This window comes from Ambystoma mexicanum, chromosome 8 (assembly GCF_040938575.1).
Source record: "Ambystoma mexicanum isolate Mex_15411 chromosome 8, UKY_AmexF1_1, whole genome shotgun sequence".
In the NCBI taxonomy this organism is placed as follows: domain Eukaryota; kingdom Metazoa; phylum Chordata; class Amphibia; order Caudata; family Ambystomatidae; genus Ambystoma; species Ambystoma mexicanum.
In genome coordinates this window covers 296,335,731-296,360,295 of record NC_090929.1, presented here as the reverse complement: position 1 = coordinate 296,360,295, position 24,565 = coordinate 296,335,731, and the positions used below count along the sequence as shown (strand labels likewise).

At 48.1% G+C, this 24,565-nt stretch overlaps 1 protein-coding gene across 5 annotated transcripts in view; it reads left to right on the top strand.

Annotated features, from left to right (window-relative positions):
- Positions 1–24,565, top strand: part of CACNA1B (calcium voltage-gated channel subunit alpha1 B) — a 2,298,664-nt gene that overhangs the window by 2,089,157 nt on the left and 184,942 nt on the right. For all 5 annotated transcript variants that reach the window (XM_069609698.1, XM_069609696.1, XM_069609700.1 and 2 more), the window contains 3 exons: positions 187–294; positions 2,121–2,233; positions 13,635–13,762. In XM_069609698.1, coding sequence (XP_069465799.1) covers positions 187–294; positions 2,121–2,233; positions 13,635–13,762 — 349 coding nt within the window. The remainder of the gene's footprint in view (positions 1–186; positions 295–2,120; positions 2,234–13,634; positions 13,763–24,565) is intronic.

The following is a 24,565-nucleotide window of genomic DNA, read 5'->3' as shown; positions in this document are numbered from 1 at the left end:
ACTTCTTAAGGGCAGCTAAATACAATCCCAGGACTGTAGCCAAGTCCACGTGGACTATTAGACTCGCTGGGACCAATTTCGGGGGAATGTCAAAAACCAGAACACAGAGACAACTGTTTGCATGCTGCAGTATTGATTCCATAACATCACCCTTAAGTGCATTTGTGCTCTTTTTTCTTCCACCAGGAGGACTCGGCCAGCACAGGTGTGATGCTGAGCTCCGGAAAGAGATCACCTCGGTTTGGCCCAGTCTGCCACAGAAGACCTTGGATTTATTGGTGCCACCTCACAAACGTAAGTGATGCAAGTGCCAAGTAAGCACCAGTGCGACATAATGGATCTTTGTGTCACTGCCAACTACCCTTTCATCGATGTCCTCTCCTGTCGACTGCCACCCACTGAACACATTTCCCATGGCCCCCTCGTCAAACTCCCCTAATCGTTTAGATGCCAAATTCGCTAATTTCCTTTGCCCCTCGTGGCCCCTGTCCCTTGCTTTGTTGTTCTCCCTAGCTCCCAAACACCTTAGCTGTCATCCAACTGTGTCTTAAAAGGGGGCCTCTTCTCCCAGGCCGCCATACCCTCCAGCTTCCCCATTGCTGCCTCTCACTACCCATGATTCTTCCTGTCTTCCGCCACTGCCTCACTGTCCTTAACTGCACAGGCCACACACCCTTTTAGGTTGCTGCCTCGTGCAAGCCAGCACACACTGGGAATTAAAAGAAGATGGTTCCTCCAGTGGTGGTATCGGGCAGCTGTGAAGGCAACAACCTACATTCACTGTCAGTGGGTTCAGCAGGTTGAATGTCGCATTGGGTGGGCAAACCAGCACAATTGATATTCCTCAGCGCTCACTTGGATGCGCTCGAAGCATCACTTAATACATCTCACTTGTTTTAATTCACATTCAGATCTCTTTCATTCGTAAAGGTCTCTGTCTATTAATTTGAACTTCACAGGTAACCACCAAATTCGTTGCAGTTAATTCTCCACTTCTTCACAACTGACATGGATACCTACCTCATATGCCATACTAATATATGTTCTCTTTTTATATTAAAGTCTGTGAGATGTTCTTATTCCAATGTGTTGGGGTAGAATAAATATGCCCTACTAGCCGACCATGCCTTCACAATGTTGAGGCCCATTCATAGTAATGCACCTATGTTGATGGCTGGGGAATCCCAAACCCACTGATTAAAAAAAAGTCTTTGTTATAGAAATGCTGGTCATCTCTTCTGAAGGCAATGTTAAAAATGCTGTCTCTTTTGAAGTTCCTGGTTGACAAGGTAATGCTTAGACAATGATTCCACTGACCAGATTTTCTTTCATTAGCTACATCTTGGGCCCCTGTAAACTAGATATGTGGTAACTAGTTATCGAGTGCCTTCTTAACATGATTATCTAGTTGCTCTTGCAGCAGCAATTTTACTCCCCATTTAAGCTCAATGATGCACTTTGGGCAGTTATAACGTCTGCTCCCACCCGACAACCCCTGTAGAAACGTAAAGATAGAGGAGCCATCATATCATATTTAATGTTTTGTTTACCACAAGGTCTCTAACACAGTGTTTTATTTATTCCCTTGTACTTTTCCTCCTCTACGATTTGTGGGTGAAACTTTCTGTATCGCCTATTCCTATGAATATCAAATTCCTCTTTTCTGTGGCATCTGTCTCACGCTCTCTTCCCACACACCCCTCTTCTCGTTCTCCTCTGCCTGCTGCTCCACTAATCTTCTCTGCTATGTGAATACTGTTCCACCTTTCTTCTCCTGCTATCTACCCAATCTCACTGGCTCTCCCACTTGTTCCGAATGCCTTTCTGCCTCACCAAAAATGCCTTGCTCTCTCAATTATGCTCCATATGTCTCGCTCGTCTTCTACTAACTCCTACAAATCTCTTTGACTCGCAACCACTCTCTCCATTTGTCTCCCCTTTTCTCTCTATTTTGCCTTACTCTCCCATTCTGTGTTTCTGTACCTCTTGCTATACCAATGTATCTATGACTCACCCTCTCCATCCCACTTCCTAATTCTATATCCCCTCTGACCATCTCTCACTTTCTCTATCCCTTTACTTTCTGTCATCCTCTCGCACACCCCCCTTTCAACAAGCAGCAGAGGAGATGACTGTAGGGAAGGTCTACGCAGCGCTCATGATATTTGATTTCTACAAGCAAAACAAATCGAACAGAGATCAGGCCCACCCACAACCAGGAGGCATGTCTCAGGTACCAAGCATTTATCTTTTTACTGCATGCATGATTCGACTTTGTGCAAGCTTCAACATAATCTTTTAATGGTCAAATGAACTGCAGTCATACAGCCACAAGGGGTACCGAAGCAGTCATCCTTAATACTGAAGAGATTTCATTGACACTAGTCTCTCTTGCACAGGATGTGAAAAGGGCTCTCTGCCCTCGGGCACCACAGTCATAGAGACACAGGACTAACAAATAAGGGTTCCTTGTAATAATGTCCCCTCAAAAATATCGCCATACAAAAGAATCGCAGACAAATGGCCGTTTTTAGGGGGGACATTATTACATGGAACATGCGGGTGACACCCCCGCAACCTCCAAATCCTTTTTTTTCTCGTAGCGAGAGTGCGACACTCCCCGCAATCCAGCCCCCCGTGACCCTATAAATATGGTCACCTATATGATGTTGCCACAACCTTTTCCCGGTGACATAATATACAGTGACCATATATATAGGGATATTATTACCTGATACCCAAACAAGTACTGTAAAACTGCAGATATTTCCTTGCTTCTAGATTCAGGCAATAAGAAAGTGCATTCCATTGTCAGGTACTATTATAGAGTGATACGAGCAAGCAACAGCAATTACCCTAATACTTGAGATATTACGTTGACACTAGTGCCTTGAGCACGGGAGGTGAAAAGGGCTCTCTGCCCTCAGACACCACTGTCATAGAGCCACAGAAGTAACAAGAAATTCTCGAATACTGCACACATTGATCAGTGGGAAAGGGTTGCCTGCTCTCAGGCAGCACAGTCATAGTGTCGCGGAAGTTAGTACAACTGTCGTTTTCATAGAGCCAGAGGAAACCAAAAAAGTGATGGGTGGAAGGTTTTCAATAATCTGAACCACTGGCATTGCTCTGGGCAAACTTCCACACCACCGGTTTTAGCCCGTCTGCACCATTGCAAAAGGGTTCTAGCCATATGCAAATCAGTCAGGTACTGCCACCAATGGGAGCAGCCCTGGCCAAACTGCTAGGCCAGGTCCCCACTGCACGCACCCCAGGCATGTTTCAGCCTTGTTGTGCCTCCTCAGTGAGGTGCAGCTTGGGTCCCTATTGCGCAGCAAGCAAGGGACCCACGTCTGGGCATACCCTCTCTCACACAGGGAGACAAGCTGAAATAAAAAAAAGTGATGGCTGGACTGCCTCTTTTGGGGTGGGACCAAGCCTGATTTGCTGTGATCTTTCCCCTTTTGTAATGGCCTGAAAGGCGAGAAGATGGTCTGGAGGCTTGCCCAGAGTAATGCCAGAGGTTAAGATGTATTCTAAACTTTCAACACTCCTTTTGTTTTGCTATAGAGCCAGATGAGTAAGAGAAAGCTCTCTTAACACTACAGACATTACATTGACACTAGTCCCTCCTATTATCCCTCAGGCACAGGAGGTGAGAAGGGGCACTCGGCCCTCAAGTACCACTGTCATAGAGACATGGGAATAACATGACGTGTACTAATACAGCAAACATTACATAGACACATGAAGGGTCTGCAACCTTTGGCTATCTAGAAGCTTGAACTACAATTCCCATTAGTCCAAACCAGCATAGTTCATGGTGAGGGATCATGGAAGTCGTAGTCCAAAACATCTAGAGATCCACAGTTTGTAGGCCCATGCACTAGTCTCTCGGGCACTAGAGGTAGGAAAGGGCTCTCTGCCCTCAGGGACCACAGTTATAGAGCCACAGGTGGAAATAAAGTTCCCTAATATTGAAGACATTAGATTGAAAGTAGTATCTCTGGCACCGGAGGTGAGGGGGGTCTCTCCACCCTCAGGCACCATATTTACAGAGCAGCAGGAATAACAGCAAGTTCTTTAATACTGCAGAAATTACATTGACACTAGTCCCTGCGGGACAGGAGGTGAGAATGGACTATCATTTCTCAGCCACTACAGTCACAGAGCCACAGAATTAACAGCAAGTAGCCTAATACAGCAGACATTGCATTGATTCTATGTTTTAGATACCTGAGGTGAGAAGGGGTTGTACGTGTTCCTCCACTACAATCACTACAATCATAGAGCCACACGACTAACAAGTACACAAATTCTGTAGAAATACATTGATTGTAGACTCCGGCACATGAGGTGCGAAGGGGTTGCCTATTGGATTACAAGTATAGTTCAATACGCAAGCAATAGTACATACATCATTTCCATAGAATAGCAGCATTGATGTACAATATCCAGTAGAAACAGACGGAAGAAAGTAACTCCAGTGATTTGTAGCATATTCTTAGGGCTCTCATTTGAAAGATGCCACAATACCTTGGGATCCCTGTGCATATTTAGTGCTGATAGTTTAATTTTACCTGCTACAAAGAAGCCTTAACAAGAGACATTTTTGTGCATGTAGACGTAATAGTTAAAAACATTGAGCCTGGTGGACTTTTGAGGAAGAAAGGGAAGGCACACCCTTTTGGAGATTTGTGTGCTCGTTCCTGTGATGAAGGGCAGAGGTACTTGTGCAGTGTGGTACACAGTCAACCACTTCCTGGCAAATTGTCTTTTCTCATTTTAGATATATTCTTTCTGCGGCTGCAGATCTCTGAAACTTTTGACAACATGGGTCGCCCTACTACCCTGGCATCAAGGTTCCTCAGCGCTCTTCATCATTGAGCCCGGAAATGACGTGGGAGTCGGTGCAAATATCATGCACTGCACCCTGTAACCTCAGTACCATTTTTCTGCATGCTAAGCACACTTCTCGGGAACTATACTCAACGCCTCAGAAAATGTCCTCTGACGCACTCAATAATTCTTTGCTTATACGACAAATATGTAGACTCCGAAACCTTCTAGTTTCAAGAGGTTTCGAGACTGTGACAACAAAATGTCCCTGACTGACCCTCACAAGCTTTGTCTGTAGTTCCTCAATATCGATCATGCTGTTGCCGATTGCAGTTCTTGACCAAATATGACAGTGGCCTTCGGCATCCAACTCACCCAGCAAAAAATCCCTTCAAAACTGTGGCCTGATGAGGGAAAAAACTCAGAGATGGTTGATAGATTGCTGGAAAAATGAAAGAAAAGTTCAAGAAACACCAAAAATGATTTATTTTTAAGAACGAATCCCGAGATGCGTCTTCCTCTCTGTCAAAAACGAAGAAGAGAAGACAAAGATATGCATCATAGGGCAGGCAGGTACAATTCCATTTTAAATCCACCTCGGCAGAAAAGTGGCAGAAATTCCGTCAAAAAGTGTTGGAAGTCATCGAGAAAGTGGGTCCTCGCATAGAAGCGGACAGGCTGACTAAATTGGCTATAAATCTCAAAGATGCCCGCGTTCTGGACACCTCTCCAGAAGTGAAGTTTGAACAGCTGGATCCTCATGCCCATCCTGAAGCTACTTACAGAAGGATGGTGGCTAAGATCCCTGATGCCTTGTGTTCGAGCCCCCCTGCTGAAGAGATCACAGAATATGACTTCAGAGGGCCACAGGAAGAACCTGCAGTGCCCTTTCATGCTGCCATCTAAGAACCTTTGCTAGAGCAATGGAAGAGACCCTGCTCAGCGCTAGCAGTACTCAAGGATCTGGTTAACACGTATAAACCACCATCCTCTGACCTGAACTTCCTTTCCAACCAGCCCACTCACGATAGCCAAGTGGTACAGGCAGTGGCATTTAATGCCTAAGCAAGCTCCTATCCTAAGCTTTACAGAACAAGATCTTCTTGTCTGCAGTTCACTTGGCCGGGATGGAAAGCAAAACAGCGGACATCCTGAGCAGGCAGCACTTGGTCTCCCACAAATGGGAGCTATGCTAGGAAGTCCTTTTGAAGTTCTCTAAAAGGACTTCCCCTCCCTTTGGGGAACCCCTCATGTGGGCCTGTTCACATCCAGTTCCAACAGGAAGTGTGAACTTTTCTGCTCCAGGGAATTTCTCCTGAGAGGAGCACTGAATTGGAAATGTCCTCTACTGGATGCGTTCCAACCAATCCCTGTCATTCCACAAGTGATCAGGAGGTTGAAGAGGTACGGACAACCATGATCCCGATTGCCCCAGATTGGGCCAGGAGGACGTGGTACCCAAACTTTCTGGACATGGTCACCTTTCCTCTGTTGCGTCTTCACCAGAGAGCAGAACTGCTCTTGCCAGCGAGAGGCTTTGTTCTTCATCCAGGCATAGATACCCTCATCCTGCATGCCTGGCTTCTGAAATGCTGAGGGACTGGTACTGCCCGGAGAACATAATGGAGGTGTTGCTTTCAGCCAGGAGACTGGCAACAAATTCTCTGTACCACTGCCAATGTAAGACATTTTACAGCTAGGGCAATTTCTATCATCAAGTGCATACCCGAGCAGGGGTCATTCTTTTCGATCCCTATTGTTATGCAGTTCTTGAAAGGAGTAACAAATACCTTTACCTCCCTTGGTGGTGAAGGCACGTGATCTGAACTTGGTACTGACTTTTTTAATCGGGTTGCACTTTGAGCCTTTGCACTCTCAGGCTCCTCACCAGGAGAAGGCCTGCCACATGGCTATTACATCTGCACGCAGTGTGAGTGAGCTCGAGCCTCCATCTTGTAAACTACCCTTCATAACTTTTTCAAAGGCCAAGGGTGTGCCCTGCCTTCTTACCTAGGGAGGTGTCTGATTTCCAGCGTATTACGCACCACCTCATCTCTCAAAGGACGATGAGAGGCTACATAGGCTAGACCCATGAAGAGCATTGACCTTCTACATCGCCAGAATGAATGCTTTCCGGCTAGAAGATCAGCTCTTTGTGGGCAACATTGGTCCGTAGACGGGCAAGGGAGTAACAAAACAGGCCGTTTTAAGATGGATTCTACGATGTGTCTCTGAATACGATTCTATGGCGGGTAAAGACATCCCTTAAGTGCTTCAGAACACATTCAACTAGGGCTGTCACTTCGGCACTGCAAAGGGAAGTCTCTACTCAGTTTATTTGTCAAGTGGCAGCATGGGCTTCTATTCACACATTTGCAAAACACTACTCTCAGGACACCCTGTCAGGACAGAACACCCACTTTGGTAGCACTGTCCTGCAGCACATTCTTTCTTTATGCACCTTCCTTTTCGACATTGTATGTATGTGTTTTTTTCCTAACACATGTCATTTTACTTAACAGTAATTGGGCTAATATATTATTTTATTGTCAGTGTATCTCTACAAGTGCCATATTGTCCCTCACAATCCCTGCTCCATCAGGTAAGTCTGACTGTTTGACCTTGCTGTGCATTGACGAACAGCAGCAATTTGAGCCCCTGTTTTAACTTTAGTTTAAATGCGGTATTTCTAGGTTGTCGGGGAATGAATGGACAGTCACGATTGCGAGATTCTTGCTGGGCAGTGTTGGATCCCTACTTCTCAGCGTAGCGGGTCCACGCGGCGAATCCGGCGCACGCCGGAATAATACGCGGAGCCTGATCCGGGGTCAACCTTCTTTATTAAACACTCGGCGGAACTGCCGTAATTTCCCTTGTCCCTCCCCCTCACCCTTGACGTCACGTCCGGGACGTCAATGTCCTGAGGACCCAAACGGGGCCCTCCCACACAACGATGCGGGGCGACCTGACATCTCCCCCTTTTTTAAACCATTAGTTAACTGGTCCCTCTCTTACCCCATCTCCTCGATGAGTCGCATTGGTTTCATGCGACTCCTCTGTGGGCGGAGTGTCTTGGCCGGTGTCGGTTCCTCCCTGGCAGGTGGGGAGCGGGGCACCTCGCCTTCGGACTCTTCCCCATCTCCCTGATACGCTTCTTCGCGTGATCTGTCTTCTTCGCTGTCTCGGTCCCATGTCCAGGGGTCTGCCGGCGTCGGTGTGACTCGTTTGAAGTGCGAGCTGTTCCGGGTTATCGTCGAGTGATCCCTCCTTTGTGCCGTGACCATGGAGCCTTTCTTGTGTGTCACGATCAATGGTGTGGGTGCGAAGGTGGCTTCCTCCTTCCTGTTCTTGGGTTGTCTTAGCCACACTTCGTCTCCTGGTTGCATTGTGTTTTCACGGGCCCTCCTTTTCCTGTCCGTGATCTCCTTGGTTTTCTCTTTGTTGGCGGTGTCGTTCACTTGCGCTTCTTGTTCGAGCGGTGTTGGCCTTTGTGGTCTCGGGTCCTCTGGTAATCGCGTGGCGATCGGTCTTCGGAACATTAGATCTGCCGGGCATACACCCGTTGTACTGTGGGGAGTGTGCCTGTATTCTCGTAGGAGTTGATTGAGGGCCTGTTCGAACGGCTTGTTCTGTACATGGGCTATTTGTAGCGTTCTCTTTATGTTGGCCATGAATCTCTCGACCATGCCGTTGGCTTGTGGCCACCGGGGGGTTATGCGTCGATGTTGAAACCCAATGTATTTTGCGAATTTTTGAAAATCATGGCTGATGAATGTGGGGCCATTATCGGACTTTATGATCTTGGGGATGCCATAAGCAGAGAGCATCCTGTCTATTGCTGGAATGACGCACGTTGTGGCGCTGCTCTCTACTATCTGAGCATCTGGGTATCTTGAGTACTCGTCCATGAGTACAACCACGTGTGTCCCATTGTTCAGTGGTCCGAATAGGTCTATTGCCAGTTCTTCCCACACTTTGTTGGGTAGCGGTGAGGGTTGTAGGGGGTTCGGGTGAGGCGGGGGTGCGACTTGAGCACAGACGTGGCAGTTTCCCACTATATTTTCCACCAGGAGATCAAGTTGGGGGAACCAGACTTTCTGGCGCAGGAGGCGCTTTGTGGCGACTATGCCCCTGTGTCCTTCATGGGCTAGGTGTATGATCCTCTCCCGGAGAGTTCTCGGGACGATGACCTTGCAGCCTTTTAGTATGATGTTGTCCTCCACCACGGTCAGTTCGTCGCGGACTTGATCTAGCCACTTGACGTCCTCTTTTGTGGTTTCCGCTTCATTCCTGGCCTGCTGTCTCATGAGGGGCGCCTTGTCCACTTGAAGGCAGTGCCGGGCGATTCGCAGTGCCGGGTCTGCTTCAGACTGCGCAGCCAGCTCCGCCCAACCTACCGGCAGCGGTTGTAGGTGGTGAATGATGTAGTTAATGTACGCGTCTGCTATGGACGGTTGGGACGTCGTGGTGGGCATGGGATGGCGGGAGAGATAGTCCGCTGGGTTTTCTTCCTTTCCTGGCCGGTGTAGTATGGTGAATTTGTAATCTTGCAGCCGGAGTCCCCATCTGGCAATTCTTGGTGGCATGCTGGCCTTTGGGCTGCCATAGATGGTGAGTAGCGCCTGGTGGTCCGTGATGATAGTGAACTCCTTGCCGAAAAGGAATAGGTGAAAGTATTCGCAGGCCCATACAACCGCGAGGCTCTCTTTTTCCGCCTGAGAGTATGCTTGTTCCCTGTTAGTCAGGCTTCTGCTGGCGTATGCTACCACGTGAGTGGACTGTGGTTCCTTGTGGTCTTTTTGCGTCAATATGGCGCCCAGACCCACAGGGCTGGCGTCCACTATCAGTTCGGTGGCACGGTTGGCGTCAAAATATGCCATGTCCTCCGCCTGTGCGATGGCATTCCGTATCGCTTCGAATGCTGCTTGGCATTCCTTTGACCAGGTAAACGGCATGTCCTTTCTGGTGAGAAGTCGGAGGGGATTACTGACGGTGGCATAGTCCTTTAGGTATCTGGAGCAGTAGCTAGCCAACCCCAGGAACGATCTGAGGTCAGTGGTGTTGACGGGGGGTGTGGCTGAGTTGAGGGCCTCCACTTTTTCCGGGTCGGGCCTCATGCCTTTATCTGAGAAGATGTGCCCGAAGAACCGCAGTGACCCTTTGGAGAATTCGCACTTGGCTATATTTAGGGGGAGCCCTGCGTCGTCTAGTGCCTGGCATACTCTGTGTAGGGCCAGGTCGTGTTCCTCTTGTGATTTTCCGTATACTAGGACATCGTCCGAATAATTTAAGCAGTTGGGGACGTGCCTGATCACCTTGTGGATCTCCTCTTGAAAGATTTCAGCGGCCGATGATATGCCAAAGCTGAGCCGTTTGTATTGAAATAGGCCGAGATGCGTGACAAACGTGGTGATGTAGTGGGATTCTGGTGCTATTTCTATCTGGTGGTAGCCTTTTGTGAGGTCTAATTTGGAGAATATCCTCGCCCCATGGAGTAAGTGAATCATGGCTGTGATTCTCGGTGCTTGATGACGCTCCCTTTCAATGGCTGTGTTGGCTCTGCGCATGTCGACGCATAGCCGTATGGATCCTTCCGGCGATTTTTTTGGGACGGGGACGATGGGTGACACCCATGGTGTCGGACCTGAGACGGGTTCTATGACGTTCATTTTGATGAGCTTGTCCAGTTCCTCTTCTACTTGTCTTTGGATGTTGAACGGGATGCCTCGGTAGTGTTGGGCTACCGGTTTGACCTGAGGGTTGATGTGGAGGTGCACTTTACGGTTGCGGAGTTTGCCCAAACCTGTGAAGAGTCTGGGGAATGATTGTTCAATTGAGTCCGGCTTGGCGAAGTACTTGTGGGCCATCAACTGGTATAGGATATGTATCAGCCCCATGTCAACTGCTGTCCGGAAACTCAGTATGCAGCCACTGTTGGCTTCGGTGTCTAGCACATATAGCTGGAGCTTTGCCACGTGTCCTTTGTGTGTGCATGTGGCCGTGATCACGCCTTTGCATGGCAGGGGTGTCGTGGATCCATAGGGGTATATGTCCACTGTGGCTTTTCGAATCTTTGGTGGGGCGGTCAAGGATTGATATGCGCTTTCGCTGATAATGTTAACCGTCGCTCCGGTGTCCACGAGGAATTTTAGAGGAGTGTGATTCACTTGGAGTGTCAGGATGAGGCTGTGTTGAATGGCCGTCGTGTTGTCCTTTAGGGCCCACACGTATCCTTTTCTTCTTTGGTCTTCCTCTGACGAGAGGGTGTCGGTGCTGGTGGGGGATCGAGTCTCCACGTATCTTACGAAACGCCGCCTGTGCGATCTTCTTGTGTCCTCGGATGATCTTTTGTCTTCGCGTGTATAGCGACTTCTGCGGTCACTGTCGTCTTTTCTGTTTCGCCGCCGTTGCCTGTCCGCTGGTGGCCTGGGCGGACTCTGTGGTGTGGGCCTGCGCCTTTCCTGGTATCGGTGTTTGGGCGTTGATAGGGTAGGGGTGTTCTTGCACATGGCCCTATAGTGGTCCATACCCCCGCACGCGGCACACTTCTGCCCTATGGCCGGGCACGTGCCAGAGTGCGGATATTCGTAGCCGCACTTGAAGCACGTGGCATCAAGGTGTTTGGTGATCTGACTCGGGTGGGTGTATAACTTGTTGATGGACTCCGCGGTTTCGCTGGGTTGATGGATGGACACCTTGCCGAGGTTGTCTAGTTGCGAGTCTACCGCTGCTTCCATGCGGGCCAGTGCCAAGATTTCCTCTAGTGAGCGTTGTTTTTGTAGAAGTTGCTTGCGGAAAGGCTGAGAGAGGCATCCAGCTATCACTTGGGACCTGAGCGCCTCTTCATTGGAATATCTGTGGAATTCACAATGTTTTAGTTTGATGCGTAGGCGCATCACAAAACTGTCTATGGACTCCCCTTTTTCCTGTCTTGTTATGTGGAACATGTGGCGCTCGTAATCCACGTTCGTGTGCGGTGCGAAGTATTCAGACAGCTTGGTGTTTAGTTGGCTATACGTGACGGTGTCCACATCAAGCAACTCCCCTGCAATGTCTCTAACCGCTGGTCCCACCGCCATGAACAGGGTGTTCTTCAGCCTCGTGTCGTCTGTCAAGCCAATGGCCCCAGTGTAGAATTTGAAGTCCCGTAGCCATATGCTCCATCTGGGCCCCAGGTTAGACGTATCTCTGATCTCAAATGGGTTGGGCATATGCATGACTTGAGCGGCACCTTCTTGATGTACCTGTGGGTTGTTGTCCTGTGCCGTGTCAGCGCTTCCAGACGCTTGTCCTGCACCTCCTGACGAGGACGCCGGGGTCGTTGCAGTGTCCGACATGACTCTGCTGCCTTAGGACGTAGAGGTGCTTACTCGTGGTCTGTGTGTGCTGGCGTCAGCGTTTCTACCTGGTGTGGTATCCGGCCTGTGCTGTTGTGGGGTGCCTCCCCAGGTACAGGGCGCACGTGTCCTGTGGGTTGCTGCTGTGGGTTGCCTCCCTTGGATGCAGGGCACGCGTGTGCTGGGCTGCTGCTGTGGGGTGTCTCCCCTGGTGCAGGGCACACGTGTGTTGTGGGCTTCACAGCACGGCGTTTCGGGGGGGGGGCGCTCTCCCTTTTGCGCTCGTGTAATATGCGCTCAGCTGTTGGGGGCGGGGCCACCCGTGACGAGTGTTGTACGGCGCTCGAGCGCCCGTGCCTGGTCTTGCTTATGCAAAAGTCACACGGGAGCCGGGGCCCGCGATGCGTGCTCGGCGGCTTGTCCGAATGTCACGCGGGAGCCGGGGTCGCGCTTCACTGGTGCCCCCGTAGCAGCGGAGGAAGACAGGCTGGAAGAGGCCTCTGTCATGCGGGAGGCGGGGCCTTGCCTGATGGGTACTCGTGCCCGAGGCGCGCCGACGCGCTAAACTGCTCGGCTGCAGACCTCGGCACGGTGCCTGCGGGGTCCGCGCCCGCTCGTCGCCAGTGTTGGATCCCTACTTCTCAGCGTAGCGGGTCCACGCGGCGAATCCGGCGCACGCCGGAATAATACGCGGAGCCTGATCCGGGGTCAACCTTCTTTATTAAACACTCGGCGGAACTGCCGTAATTTCCCTTGTCCCTCCCCCTCACCCTTGACGTCACGTCCGGGACGTCAATGTCCTGAGGACCCAAACGGGGCCCTCCCACACAACGATGCGGGGCGACCTGACAGGCACTGGCCCCTCCCCTTTTCCCCTTTACCTTCTCATGGAAAATATCACAGTCCCAAACATGTCCGATTCACTAAAGGAAGCAGCAGAATGCAGAATGACAGTCCTTTCATTGCTGTTGTAAGCGTCAACAACCTAACCCTCTCCAAAAGCATCATGTTATGGAAAACTGCAGCACGACACCTTAAATTCGAAGCAATTGCAATGATGTTCTTAGAAGGCTTAATTGTTACCAAGTTTCCTAGGCTTATGATTACCCCACTAGAAATAAGAAGAGAGTGATACTGGTGGTGACCATTAACTAGCTGTGGGTGAACAAATTATTTGTACAAAGATCTTAGAGAGACCATCAGACGTATTTCCAATATGCACCAAAAGTGCACAGAACGTTTGCCCCCATTGAAATACCCCTTTCCATAATTGGAATTTTAAAGAATTTGTTGTGTATGTTACCTTTCATGCAAAATAATTCAAAAAATGTGATTAAACTCACGTGTTTGAAAGTGAGACAGACCTAAATGAAATAATTGCTCATGTGATGTTGATGATTGCAATGGGAACTCAGCCCTGGGCTCACTCTTCACACTATTCTACTTTTTGTGCTCCAGACTGGGACGGTATCACTCTTCCAGCCCCTGAGGGCCACCCTGGAGCAGACACTGCCGACACCCTTTGGAAATGCCAAAATGTTTCTTCGTCAGAAGAGTTCCGCCTCCCTTAATAACGGGGGAGCCATGTGAGTACTGCACCCTCCTAATGTGCGTGTTTTGGGTGGGTTTCTGATTCTCCCAGTGTGTAGGTTCTGAGTGAGTTCTTAATTCCAGCGCGTATGACTGCTTTGTGAGTGCACGGCATATTCCTCGGATCGCCACTACTCGTCTGTGAGTGTCAGATCTTCCTCTTGCCTCTGATGAGTATAATTATCAGAAGGGCAGGGGAGAGGGCACTTCTAATTTCTGAGATGTACCTGCTCAGTGTTTGATGAGGATGAGGGCTAATGCTGCTTGTGCTGTACGTGTTGTGAATATAAGGGAAGCTTGCACTACTACTGCCTGTGGTGTACCTGTGCCAAGTTTGAGTCGGTTGACTTTGCTGCCCCTACTGTGTGTTTGTGAGGCAACCCTGCACTAATGCTCCCTGTGCTGAATTTATATTTTTGTGTGTGAGGAAGGCGTGTACTTCTTTCTCTCTGTTCTATACTATTCTGTAAAGGGATCTTGCACTGCCCCCTGTGCTGAATGTATTTGTTTGTGTGTAATAACCCACGGTATGTTGTACCCAGTGGCGGCTGGTGAATATTTTGATTGGAGGGGCAAACACATGTATCACAAATCTGTGTGAGTGATGAATGCCAAGCAAATGTACCAGAATAAACCAAGGAGATTTCTGTTGAGTTGTCCCACTGATCATTTTGGGGGGAATAATGGGGTTTGCCCACAGACCCAGCAGAACACTTCACTCATGCATATACGCACAGTAATATAGATACATGAATGCACACGAGCAGACACTCACCCATACAACCTATCTTAATCATACACACAGCACTCACCAGAACACTTCATTCACGCAAATACACTCTGTCACTCACACACGCACACTTTATAAATACAATTTCGAATGGATTGTGTCCTCCCCCGTATTCCTTATCTTTGATATATCCACTTCCAGCTTGCTGGCCTCTGACATTTTTTTTCAGTAGAGGGGCGCTGCGCGTCAACTTCCCTAGAGTCGGTGTCCCTCGAAGGCCTCCATATCGGCCCCGACTTCACCATAGGTATAAATAGTCTTGTGCAGCGATCGTTGCTCAGTTCCGTTTACCCACCTTTGAAAGCCTCTGAGATGCAATGCTCGGTTCCTCAGTGAATCTTTCCTAAACTTCGATTTTCTTGAAGAAATCTTCAAATCTACAATGGCATCTTCGTCCGCTTCATCGACACCACAAATGGTTTAAAAAAATGCCGGGATTGTGGAAAAAAGATGTCGTTCACTGATCCTCACATAATCTGCCTGTGGTGCCTGGGCCCAGAGCACCCGTGTTCGAAGTGTGAGGAATGTATGTGCATGACGGCGAATGCCTTGAGGGAGCGTAGGGGGAAGCTGGAAAAATGTAAGACCGTTAAATCTTCTACCCCTTCGAAATTGTCCTCGGCCGAGTCGAGAAAACATTCCCGCTAGAGAGCTTGTAGTGGTTCTCACCACTCATCCAGATCGAGACATACCAAGAAGAGACGCTATAGATCACCTTCCTCTTCATCTTCCAATTCACCAGAAAGGGTCACCTGCCCCACAAAACACAGCTCTCCAGCTAAGCAGGAGGAATTTCGCAAAAAAATGCTAAGGGTCTTCGAGAATGCGGCCTTGTCCCCCTCAGAGATGCCTGGAGGTGATACCCCGGGTGAAAGACCTGAAAAAGAGAAACGCTGTGATTTGTCGACCTCGGCAAATAAAAACCCTTTTGAGCGTCATGAACCCTTGAGTAGAGACAAGGGCCCTTCGCACAAGACTGCGTCATCGACGCCATCGTCAAAGGCGTCTTTTACACATAAGACGATGTCATCGAGGCCATTGTCGACCCCGATAAAGGAGAAGCCATCGAAACCTCATGCCCCGACCACACCATTGGCACTTGGGGCGTCGAAGGATCCTTCGAAGGCGTTGAAAGGGGCTTCGGCCCCATCGATGACATCAAGTAGAATTACGATTCTCTTGACAACATCGAGGCCATACTCGAGTATATCGACACCGTTTGTAAGTTTGTCGAGACCTATGACGTCTACATCGTCGACTACAACCCTATTTCAAGTAGTGTCAACCAATTTGGCTCCCTCATCGCTTGAAATGGGTTTTACTCCTTACCCACGCTCTGACTACTTCAGAGGTTTGTCCTCTATTTATGAGGAAGGGGAAGACTCTGGTAATGAAAGGCCTTTTGGCTTCCAATCTACAAGAATTCCTATTTCAGAGGAGCTAATATCAGAGGAAGCCAGATTGAAAGATCTTCAAGAGTCTTTACAGGATGCCAGTGGCATAGATACCTCCCCAGAGGCAGACTTCGTCAGACCAGAACCTGGGGAGCATGCAAAGATGTCTTATAGATCTCTCATGGCAAGAATTATGGAGTTTATGGGGTGGTAAACACCGGCACCCTCTTTTCACCAAGATGACTTAACAGACATCTTGGATAATGGACTTCAAGAAGACCCTATAGTTCCCTTTCATGCAGCATTACAGAGAAAGATAACTGCAAATTGGGAAACACCAGAGGTTACCCCGCAGTAAACAAAAATCTCTCTGCGAAGTACAGAACATCGGCCTCAGATCCTCTAAGCATCTGACCCCATAGAGCTTGGTAGTACAGTTTAGTTTAGTTTAGTTTAGTTTATTATTTGTATAGCGCCGCCTGGCCCTAGGGCATCCGGGCGCTTGCGATGAATGCAACAAGAATAATGAATACAACAAGAATAATGCAGCAGAAATGTACAAATCGATTACATATTTACAAATTTACAGTCTTGGTGCATGCTAGTGCGGTAGGGCTAGGCAGTTTCCTTGGTTAGAAGCCAAGTTTTGGTGTTGTGTCTAAATCTGTGAAAGGACGGTTCTGATCTCAGCTCGAGTGGAAGTGAGTTCCAAAGTTTGGAGGCAAGCACGGGGAAGCTGGAGCCCCCTGCTTTTTGGAGCTTAAATCTTGGGATATTTAAGCAGTGTGTTTGAGCTGATCTGGTAGGGCGCGCTGGGGTGTGGTGCTTGAGGTTGTCGGATAGGTATCTGGGTGCTTGGTTAGCTAGGCATTTGTGTGTGAGTGAGATGGTTTTGTATTCAATTCTTTGTGGTATGGATAGCCAATGGCAGGTGCGTCTGGCGTCCGAGATGTGTTCTTGTTTGGGTATGTTCAGGGCTGCTCGCAAGGCGTTGTTTTGTATGACTTGTAGTTTGTTGATGTTTTTCTGACTGGTTCCCAAGTATAGCGCATTTCAGTAGTCAACTTTGGAAAGGACTAGCGCTCTGGCTAAGGTGATGCAGTTGGATGGTGAGAGGTAAGGTCTGCTGGCATTGATAAGTTTACAAGTGTAAGCAGTGGCTGATGAGATGGAATTGATCTGTCTTGTCAGTGTGAGGGAGGAGTCGAGGTAGATTCCTAGGGTTTTGACGCTGTTAGAGACGGTGATGTTATTGCCGTCTATAGTGAATGCTTGATAGAGTTTGTCGAGTTTATTAAGTCTGGGTTGGGAACCTAGGAGAAGAAGCTCGGTCTTGTCGTCATTAAGGCATAGGCCATGCTTGGCCATCCATTCTTGGATAATGGAATAAATGTTGTTGAGAGCAGTGAGGTCAGTGGAGTAGTCGCCTGTTAAAGGGATCAGTATTTGGGTGTCATCTGCGTAGTTGGTGTAGATGACACCCAAGCGGTCCAGTATGTCAAAGAGGGGTTTCGTGAATACATTGTATAGAGTGGGGGAGACGCAGGAGCCCTGGGGGACACCGCAAGTGACTGGGGCTGGGATGGCAGAGGCTGTGGGTGCGAAGACTCTCATGGATCTGTTGTTAAGGAAGGAATGGATCCATGCGTTGGCGTTATCTGAAAATTTGGCTGCTGAGGATAGATGTTTGCAGAGGATGTCGTGGTTGACCAGGTCGAAGGCGGCCGATAAGTCAAGGAGGAGAAGGAGGGCTAGTTTACCATTGTCTTTAATGTTGTCTATCTGTGTCTTAAGGTCAATCAGGGCGGTCTCAGTGCCGTGTTTGGGGCGGAATCCTGATTGTCTGAGTCCTAGTAAGTTATTTTTCTCGAGGTGGTTCTGTATCTGGAGATAGGCAGCTCTGTCGAGGATTTTTAGTAGGAAGGGTACAGTCGTTATGGGTCTGTAGTTGGTGGGGACATTAGGGTCAAGGGTGGGCTTCTTAAGTAACGGAAGAACCCAGGAGTCCTTGAGGTTGTTGGGCACTATGTTGGAGGTGAAGGATGCGTTGATGAGGGAGGTGATGAAGGGAGCAAGTTGTTTGGCAGCATCTTTAATGATAGGGGCTGGGCAAGTGTCGCCTTGGCATTTGGACGGTTGAAGAGAGTAGATTATTTCTTCAACCTCTTTAATGGTTATGGTGGAAAACTCAAAGAGGTTATTGTCGTCATTTTGGGGGGTGGTGTGGGTGTATGTAGGGGGGGTGATGTTATCGGAGAGGGTGAGGCTTTCTTTCTTTGTCAGGATTTTGGCTTGTAGCGTGGCAATTTTGCCTAGGAGTGCTTCCTGGATGTTCGTGCACCAGTGGATGTCTTTGTTGCAAGTGTCTGGAATGGGGGAGGGTGATTTGAGTTCTCTCAGGATATTGAAGAGCTCTTTGGTATTAGATTTGGCGTTGCTGATTCTTTCATTGTACATGTTTTTTTTAGACTGGATGATGGCTGATTTATAGATGTTCGATGCTAGTGCGTAGGATGTCTTATTAATAGTGGATGGTGACTGTTTCCATGCTAATTCAGCTTGTCTTTTGGCTTTGCGGAGTGTTTTTAGTTTGGGGGTGAACCAGGAATTGAGGTGTGCTCGTGGTTTGGCTTTCCGAAGCTTGAGTGGTGCTACGGTATTTATGGCCTTAAGGATAGTTGTGTTGTATAAATCTACTAATTCAGTAGGGTTGGTCATGGTGGGTGAGAAGTCGATGATGGGTCGGAGTAGCGGGAGGAGTTTCTCTAGTGTGATATTTTTGTTGTTTCTTGTGAGTGTGGGTGGGGCATTGGAGGATGGCCCTGGTGTTTGAGTGCCTTTGTTGATGGTGAAGGTAATAAGGTGGTGATCGGTCCAGGCGCATGGAGTGTTGGAGAGGATGGTAGTGTTGCAATTGAGGTCAGCTATCCAGTCAAGGATGCGGTCTTTGTTATGTGTGGGTTGTGCGATATGGTGGGTGAGTCCTAATTCTGAAATAGTGTTGGCGATAGTGTGAGCTTTGTCATCTTTCTCATCATTGAGACCTAGATTAAAGTCTCCTAGGATAAGTAGTCGAGAGTTAGGTTTGATATTGTTAGAGAGTAGAAGGGCTATGTCGTCATTGAAGGATAGTATGGGGCCTGGTGGTCTGTAGATGAGGTGGATGGTGATAGTGCTTGTGTGCGTTGTGGATAGTTTGAGGGTGAGTAATTCCGCTGATGTCAGTGATTGGTTTTGTATGTGTCTAATGTTGATGGAGCTTTTTGCAATAACGGCTACTCCACCACCTTTAGCTGTTTGTCTGTCTGCACGGTAGATGGTATAGTCATTGGGTATAGCAAGTGATAGAGAGGGGCCAGATGCTGGGTGGAGCCAGGTCTCTGTAATAGCTATGAAGTCGAGATCATTGACGGTAATCAACGGTACAGGCTGCGACTTTGTCAGGCAGGCAATCGGCGTACCCCACAATACCACAAGATAGGGACGACAAGAAATTTGACGCTATGGCCAAAAGGTTCTTCTCAGCATGCAGCATGCACTTAAGTCAGTTAACGCCACTTGCCCACTAGCGAGATTCAGCCACACCCTTTGGGAGTGCGCTTCATCAGCGTCTGACCGTCTCCCAGAAGGGGAGGAACGAGACACATTCTTGAATATCATCAAGGAGGGGAAGGATGCGATGTGTGAGTCCTTCCAAACAGGTCTCGACTCTGCCGACAGCATCAGCAGAGCCATGGCGGCCAGTACCACAATCCGTAAAATTTGCATGGTTGCGGAAATCTGGTTTTGCTCCTGATGTACACGCCAGACTTCTAAATATGCCCTTTGATGGTGCCTCTCTATTTGGCAAGAAAGCTGATGACAGTTTGGAGAAATTGCAAACCTCCAAAACGGCAGCCAAATCCCCTGGGGCTGCAATTCGTCAAACTCCAAACCGCCCCACAGGTACGTCCTGGAGGGGAAAGCCCTTTCGTTCTTTACTCCGCATTCGGAAAAGGCAGAGGGCAGCCAGCTCAAAGGGGCCAGAGACGATTTACCCGTGGTGGACGGGTCAAAGTTACCAAGTCCACATCAGCAGGTGCTGCCTTACCCTCAGCATCTGAATCAGCCGCTCCAAAACCCCTCTGAGGTCTCTCCACACAAAACACCAGTTGAAGGCAGGTTAACTCAACATCTGACAGAATGGCAGGCTATTATGTCAGATGCTTGGGCACTGGAAACAATTTCCCAGGGTTACTGCCTGCCTTTCCAACACGCTCCTCTGAGTCATCCACTGGGGAGCATCTCTTGGAAGTTTCCAGACCCGCTCCTTATGCAGGAGATTTTAGACCTGGTAGAGAAAGGTGCCATAGAACCGGTACCTGTAGCAGGGAGGAACAAGGGTTGGTAATCCCCTTACATCCTAATACCAAAAAAGGACAGAGGATTGAGACCCATCTTGGACTTACGAGAATTGAACAAATTCCTCAGAAAGGACAAGTTCAAGATGGTAACCCTTTTTCAGATCCTTCAGGCCCTCCTGTTTCAGGATTGGTTGGTATCTCTGGACCTTCATGATGCTTACTTTCATGTGCCAATCCATCTCAAGCACAGAAAGTACCTGAGGTTCACATTTGGCAGCTCTCACTATCAATTTCACGTTCTACCATTTGGGCTGACCTCCGCCCGAGGGTCTTCACCAAGTTAATGGCGGTCGTGGCAGCAATTCTATGGAGTAGAGGGATTCATATCTACCCCTACCTGGACAACTGGTTGATCAGAGCAGTGTCCCCGGAATAAGCTCAGATCCATCTAGATTATGTTCACCACTTCCTCCACAAGCTGGGCTTCTCCCTCAATTTAAAGAAGTCACAGATTATACCATCACAGAGATTCCAGTTCATTGGAGCAGGCCTGGACGCATCCCTAGGAAAAGCCTCACCACCAGAGGTGAGGGCTCAAGATATTCTACAGATGGTGACCAGATTTCAAAATGCCCAGCGTCTACCAGCTTTCGATTTTTTGAGGTTGCTCGGCCTCATGGCATCCTGCATTTTTCTAGTGCCAGAGGCTCACCTGAGAATGAGATTTCTCCAGTGGGCGCTAAGGACCCAGTGGTCGCAATTCTCAGGAAGGATGTCAGATCTCCTACAAATCCCGAACAGAGTAGCACAAGACCTTCAGTGGTGGGCCTGTCAAGAGAACATCTTGAAAGGAGAACCATTTTGGCAACCATGGCCAGAGATAACAGTAGTCACACACACCTCACTCATGGGGTGCAAAGCCCATACCAATGACTTAACCATCAGCAGTCGTTATCTCCATTGGAGTGCAGACTACACATCAACCTGTTAGAGATGAGAGCAATCAGGTTAGCACTGAAGGTTTTTCCTGCCATCAGTACAGGGAAAAAATGTTCTCATATTGACGGACAACACACTGGCCATTCACTACCTCAACAAAAGAGGAGGCGTAGGGTCACTGCCACTGTGCAGAGAGGCAATGCAGCTCTGGGTCTGGGCAATTCAAGAAGGAATCTCTCTATCAGCAGTTCACCTAGCCGGAGAGAAGAACACGGCGGCGGATGCTCTGAGCAGGCACACCACAGTCTCCCACAAGTGGGAACTAGCTCAGGAAGTCCTTCAAGAGATATTCACCCTTTGGTGAACCCCACAGGTAGATCTGTTTGCAACAAGTGTCAACAGGAAATGCGAACGATACTGCTCAAGGGAATTTCCCCGGAGAGGAGCTCTAGGAGATACGTTTGTGGTGGACTGGGAGTTTCCACTTCTGTACGCGTTTCCTCCAGTCCCCGTCATTCCTCATGTAATAAGGAGGCTCAGGATATTCTGGAAACCCATGATTCTAATTGCTCCGGATTGGGCCAGGAGAACGTGGTACCCGGATCTTCTAGACATGTCCATCTGTCCTCCGATTCATCTTTCACAAAGAGAGGATCTTCTCTCGCAAGAGGAAGGTCAGGTTCTCCATCCGGACATCAGGACTCTCAACCTTCACGCTTGGTTTCTGAAAGGTTGAGATACAAAGATTGGGACCTCCCGGATGACATAATGGAGGTGTTGCTTTCGGCCAGAAGGCCAGCAACTAAAACTTTATACCGCTGCCGTTGGAACAAATTCTGCAGCTGGTGTAGAGATAAGGATATTGATGCTTTTTCATGTAGTACACCGATGGTGTTATCTTTCCTGCTATATTTGGCAAATTCAGGACTTCAAGTTGGCACAATCAAGGGTTACCTTGCAGCGCTATCAATCTTTAAATGCATGGCTGAGGAACCTTCATATTTCAAATTGCCTCTAGTCATTCCGACTAATGTCTTCCCCCCAACTCCTTTTCAGGTTCCCGTGTGGGATTTAAATCTAGTCTCAACATTTCTAATGGGCACTCCGTTTGAACCTCTTCATTCCTGTCCATTAAGGTTTCTCACTCTAAAAACAGTCTTCCTAGTGGCCTTAACTTCTGCCAGAAGAGTGAGCGAATTACAAGCTTTATCTTGCAAACCTCTACATACTATTTTTCACAAAGATAAAGTAGTTCCTCATGTGAAGCCACATTTCCTCCCAAAGGTTCTCTCAGAATTCCATATCACACAAAAAATAACCTTGCCTTCATTTTACCCTCCTCCTCACCCAGGGAAAGAGGAAGAGAGATTACACAGACTGGATCCAAGGCGTGCCTTGAGTTTTAACATTAACAGACTTGCAAGGATTAGACAAGCAGACCAGTTGTTTGTGGCGTATGCAGGACATAAACTAGGTTTACCTATCACGAAACAGACCATCTCAAGATGGATAATTCTAACTTCGTTGGTGTGCAGCAACTCCAGCTGCTGTTGACAGAAATGCACGACGTGTCTCCTCTGCACAGCGTTGGGCAGTCTGCTCCTCCCCAACCTTGCGAACAGCGTTGGAACAAGTTATCCACAGCTGCAGTGTCTGCCAGTCTTGCCGCTTTTCTGCCTGCTACTCTCTCTCTCTTGATGTTCACCTGTGTCTATTTTAAATGGCCTGGTCTTGTTTTGTATTCTGCAATGACTAGAACGCAATGTTGGTTTACCACGTTTGGTCATCCACATCACTCCGTCTTTCTCGTCTCAGTACTTGAAAAGGGGCAGTAGGCAAACAGCATTGTTGGTTAGAAAAACATGGGAAGTCACCATCCACATTACAATAAGCCATAACTGAGTGTTGCAAAGGTACATGGCTGTTACCAAAATATATATCTGAAGGGTTGTCCTTATGCAATATCTCTCTGCCTCCCTGGAGTTCCACCTCCCTTACGTAGTCCTCCCACAGATAGAAACTCCCAGGGTTAGAGTCAGGTAGCTTCTGCATTTCCCTTATCACATAGGAGAAGCTTTGCTCCAGGGAACCAGTGACGAGGCCGTCAGTTTCGTCACAACACACAAATCTCCCACAGACATCTGCATCAGGCCTAGGGGTTAGCACATAAGCACTTATTGAGCCATGATTAAGTTCTCCTATTTAACCCCTACCTCAATCCTCCACATCAGCAGATAATCCAACCCAAGTTCTGTAGTCTGTCAGATCCTGGACTCATCATATGGATAACATATATCCAAGTCTCACTTCAAAACCCATAGAAACGTGATCGACACAAAGGACCCAGATAACTTCAATCTGCACCCATCAAAACCACAGGTTTTGCATCTACCTCACCCTATGTCCCACTAGTGACCCCCTCTCGTTTTCTTGCAGAGCCACGTGCAGCAAGGCCATGAAAAGTGGCAAAACAGCGCTATACAAGACCACTTACATCCCAAAAACCGTGAGCTCCACCGGAGGTTCTGGGGGATGCAGTACTACTAATTGAAAACTATATATCTAAGATTCAAACAATCCTATAGTCCAAGAAAGAATATTATAAACACACCAGCTGTATTGGTGTATCTTATGCCGATCTAGCATGCCCTCTCAATCCCTCTTGCTCTCTATGTCTCTGTTTCTTTCTATGTGAGAGTCACATTGGCATGTGCATGTTTGCTGGTGCCACCTCAACCATTACAGATGCATGACTAGTGGAAAAGAACAGATATGTTGAGGTGGCTGATACTAATAGTATAAACATGTATTTTTTTGTTTAAAGGCCATCCTTTACTCGCACATATTTTTTGCTGGGTCTCAGAGTATGGTGACTGTGCACATGCTCAGTTCCCAATGCACAGACACACTACGATAACGGTCTATATCTAGGATAGGATTTAATTGCATTAACTAATAAACATCGACAGTAAGCTCAATGACAAAGGAGTAATAGATGTATAGAAAATCAATGGCATTGAAAATGTGCAGCTTGGGGAAAAGAAAATCCCAGGATCTATTTTACTAAAAACAATCAAATCAAGAGAAACATTCATTTGAAATGGTCTCTAACATTTCTAAGTATTCACCAGAGTGCCTTGGTGTTCCTTGCTCCTCACGCAGGCTGGACAGGATGGTATAGATCTCTCAACACAGGCGTAATATCTTCTGGCGTCTGAGTCAATTTATGGGTAATGAAGTTTAACTTTCATTCTTCAGTGGCCAATTCAATGTGCTTCCAGTTACAAGATGAAGAATAATATATAAGGCGATTCTGTCTGTTGCTTATCTGAA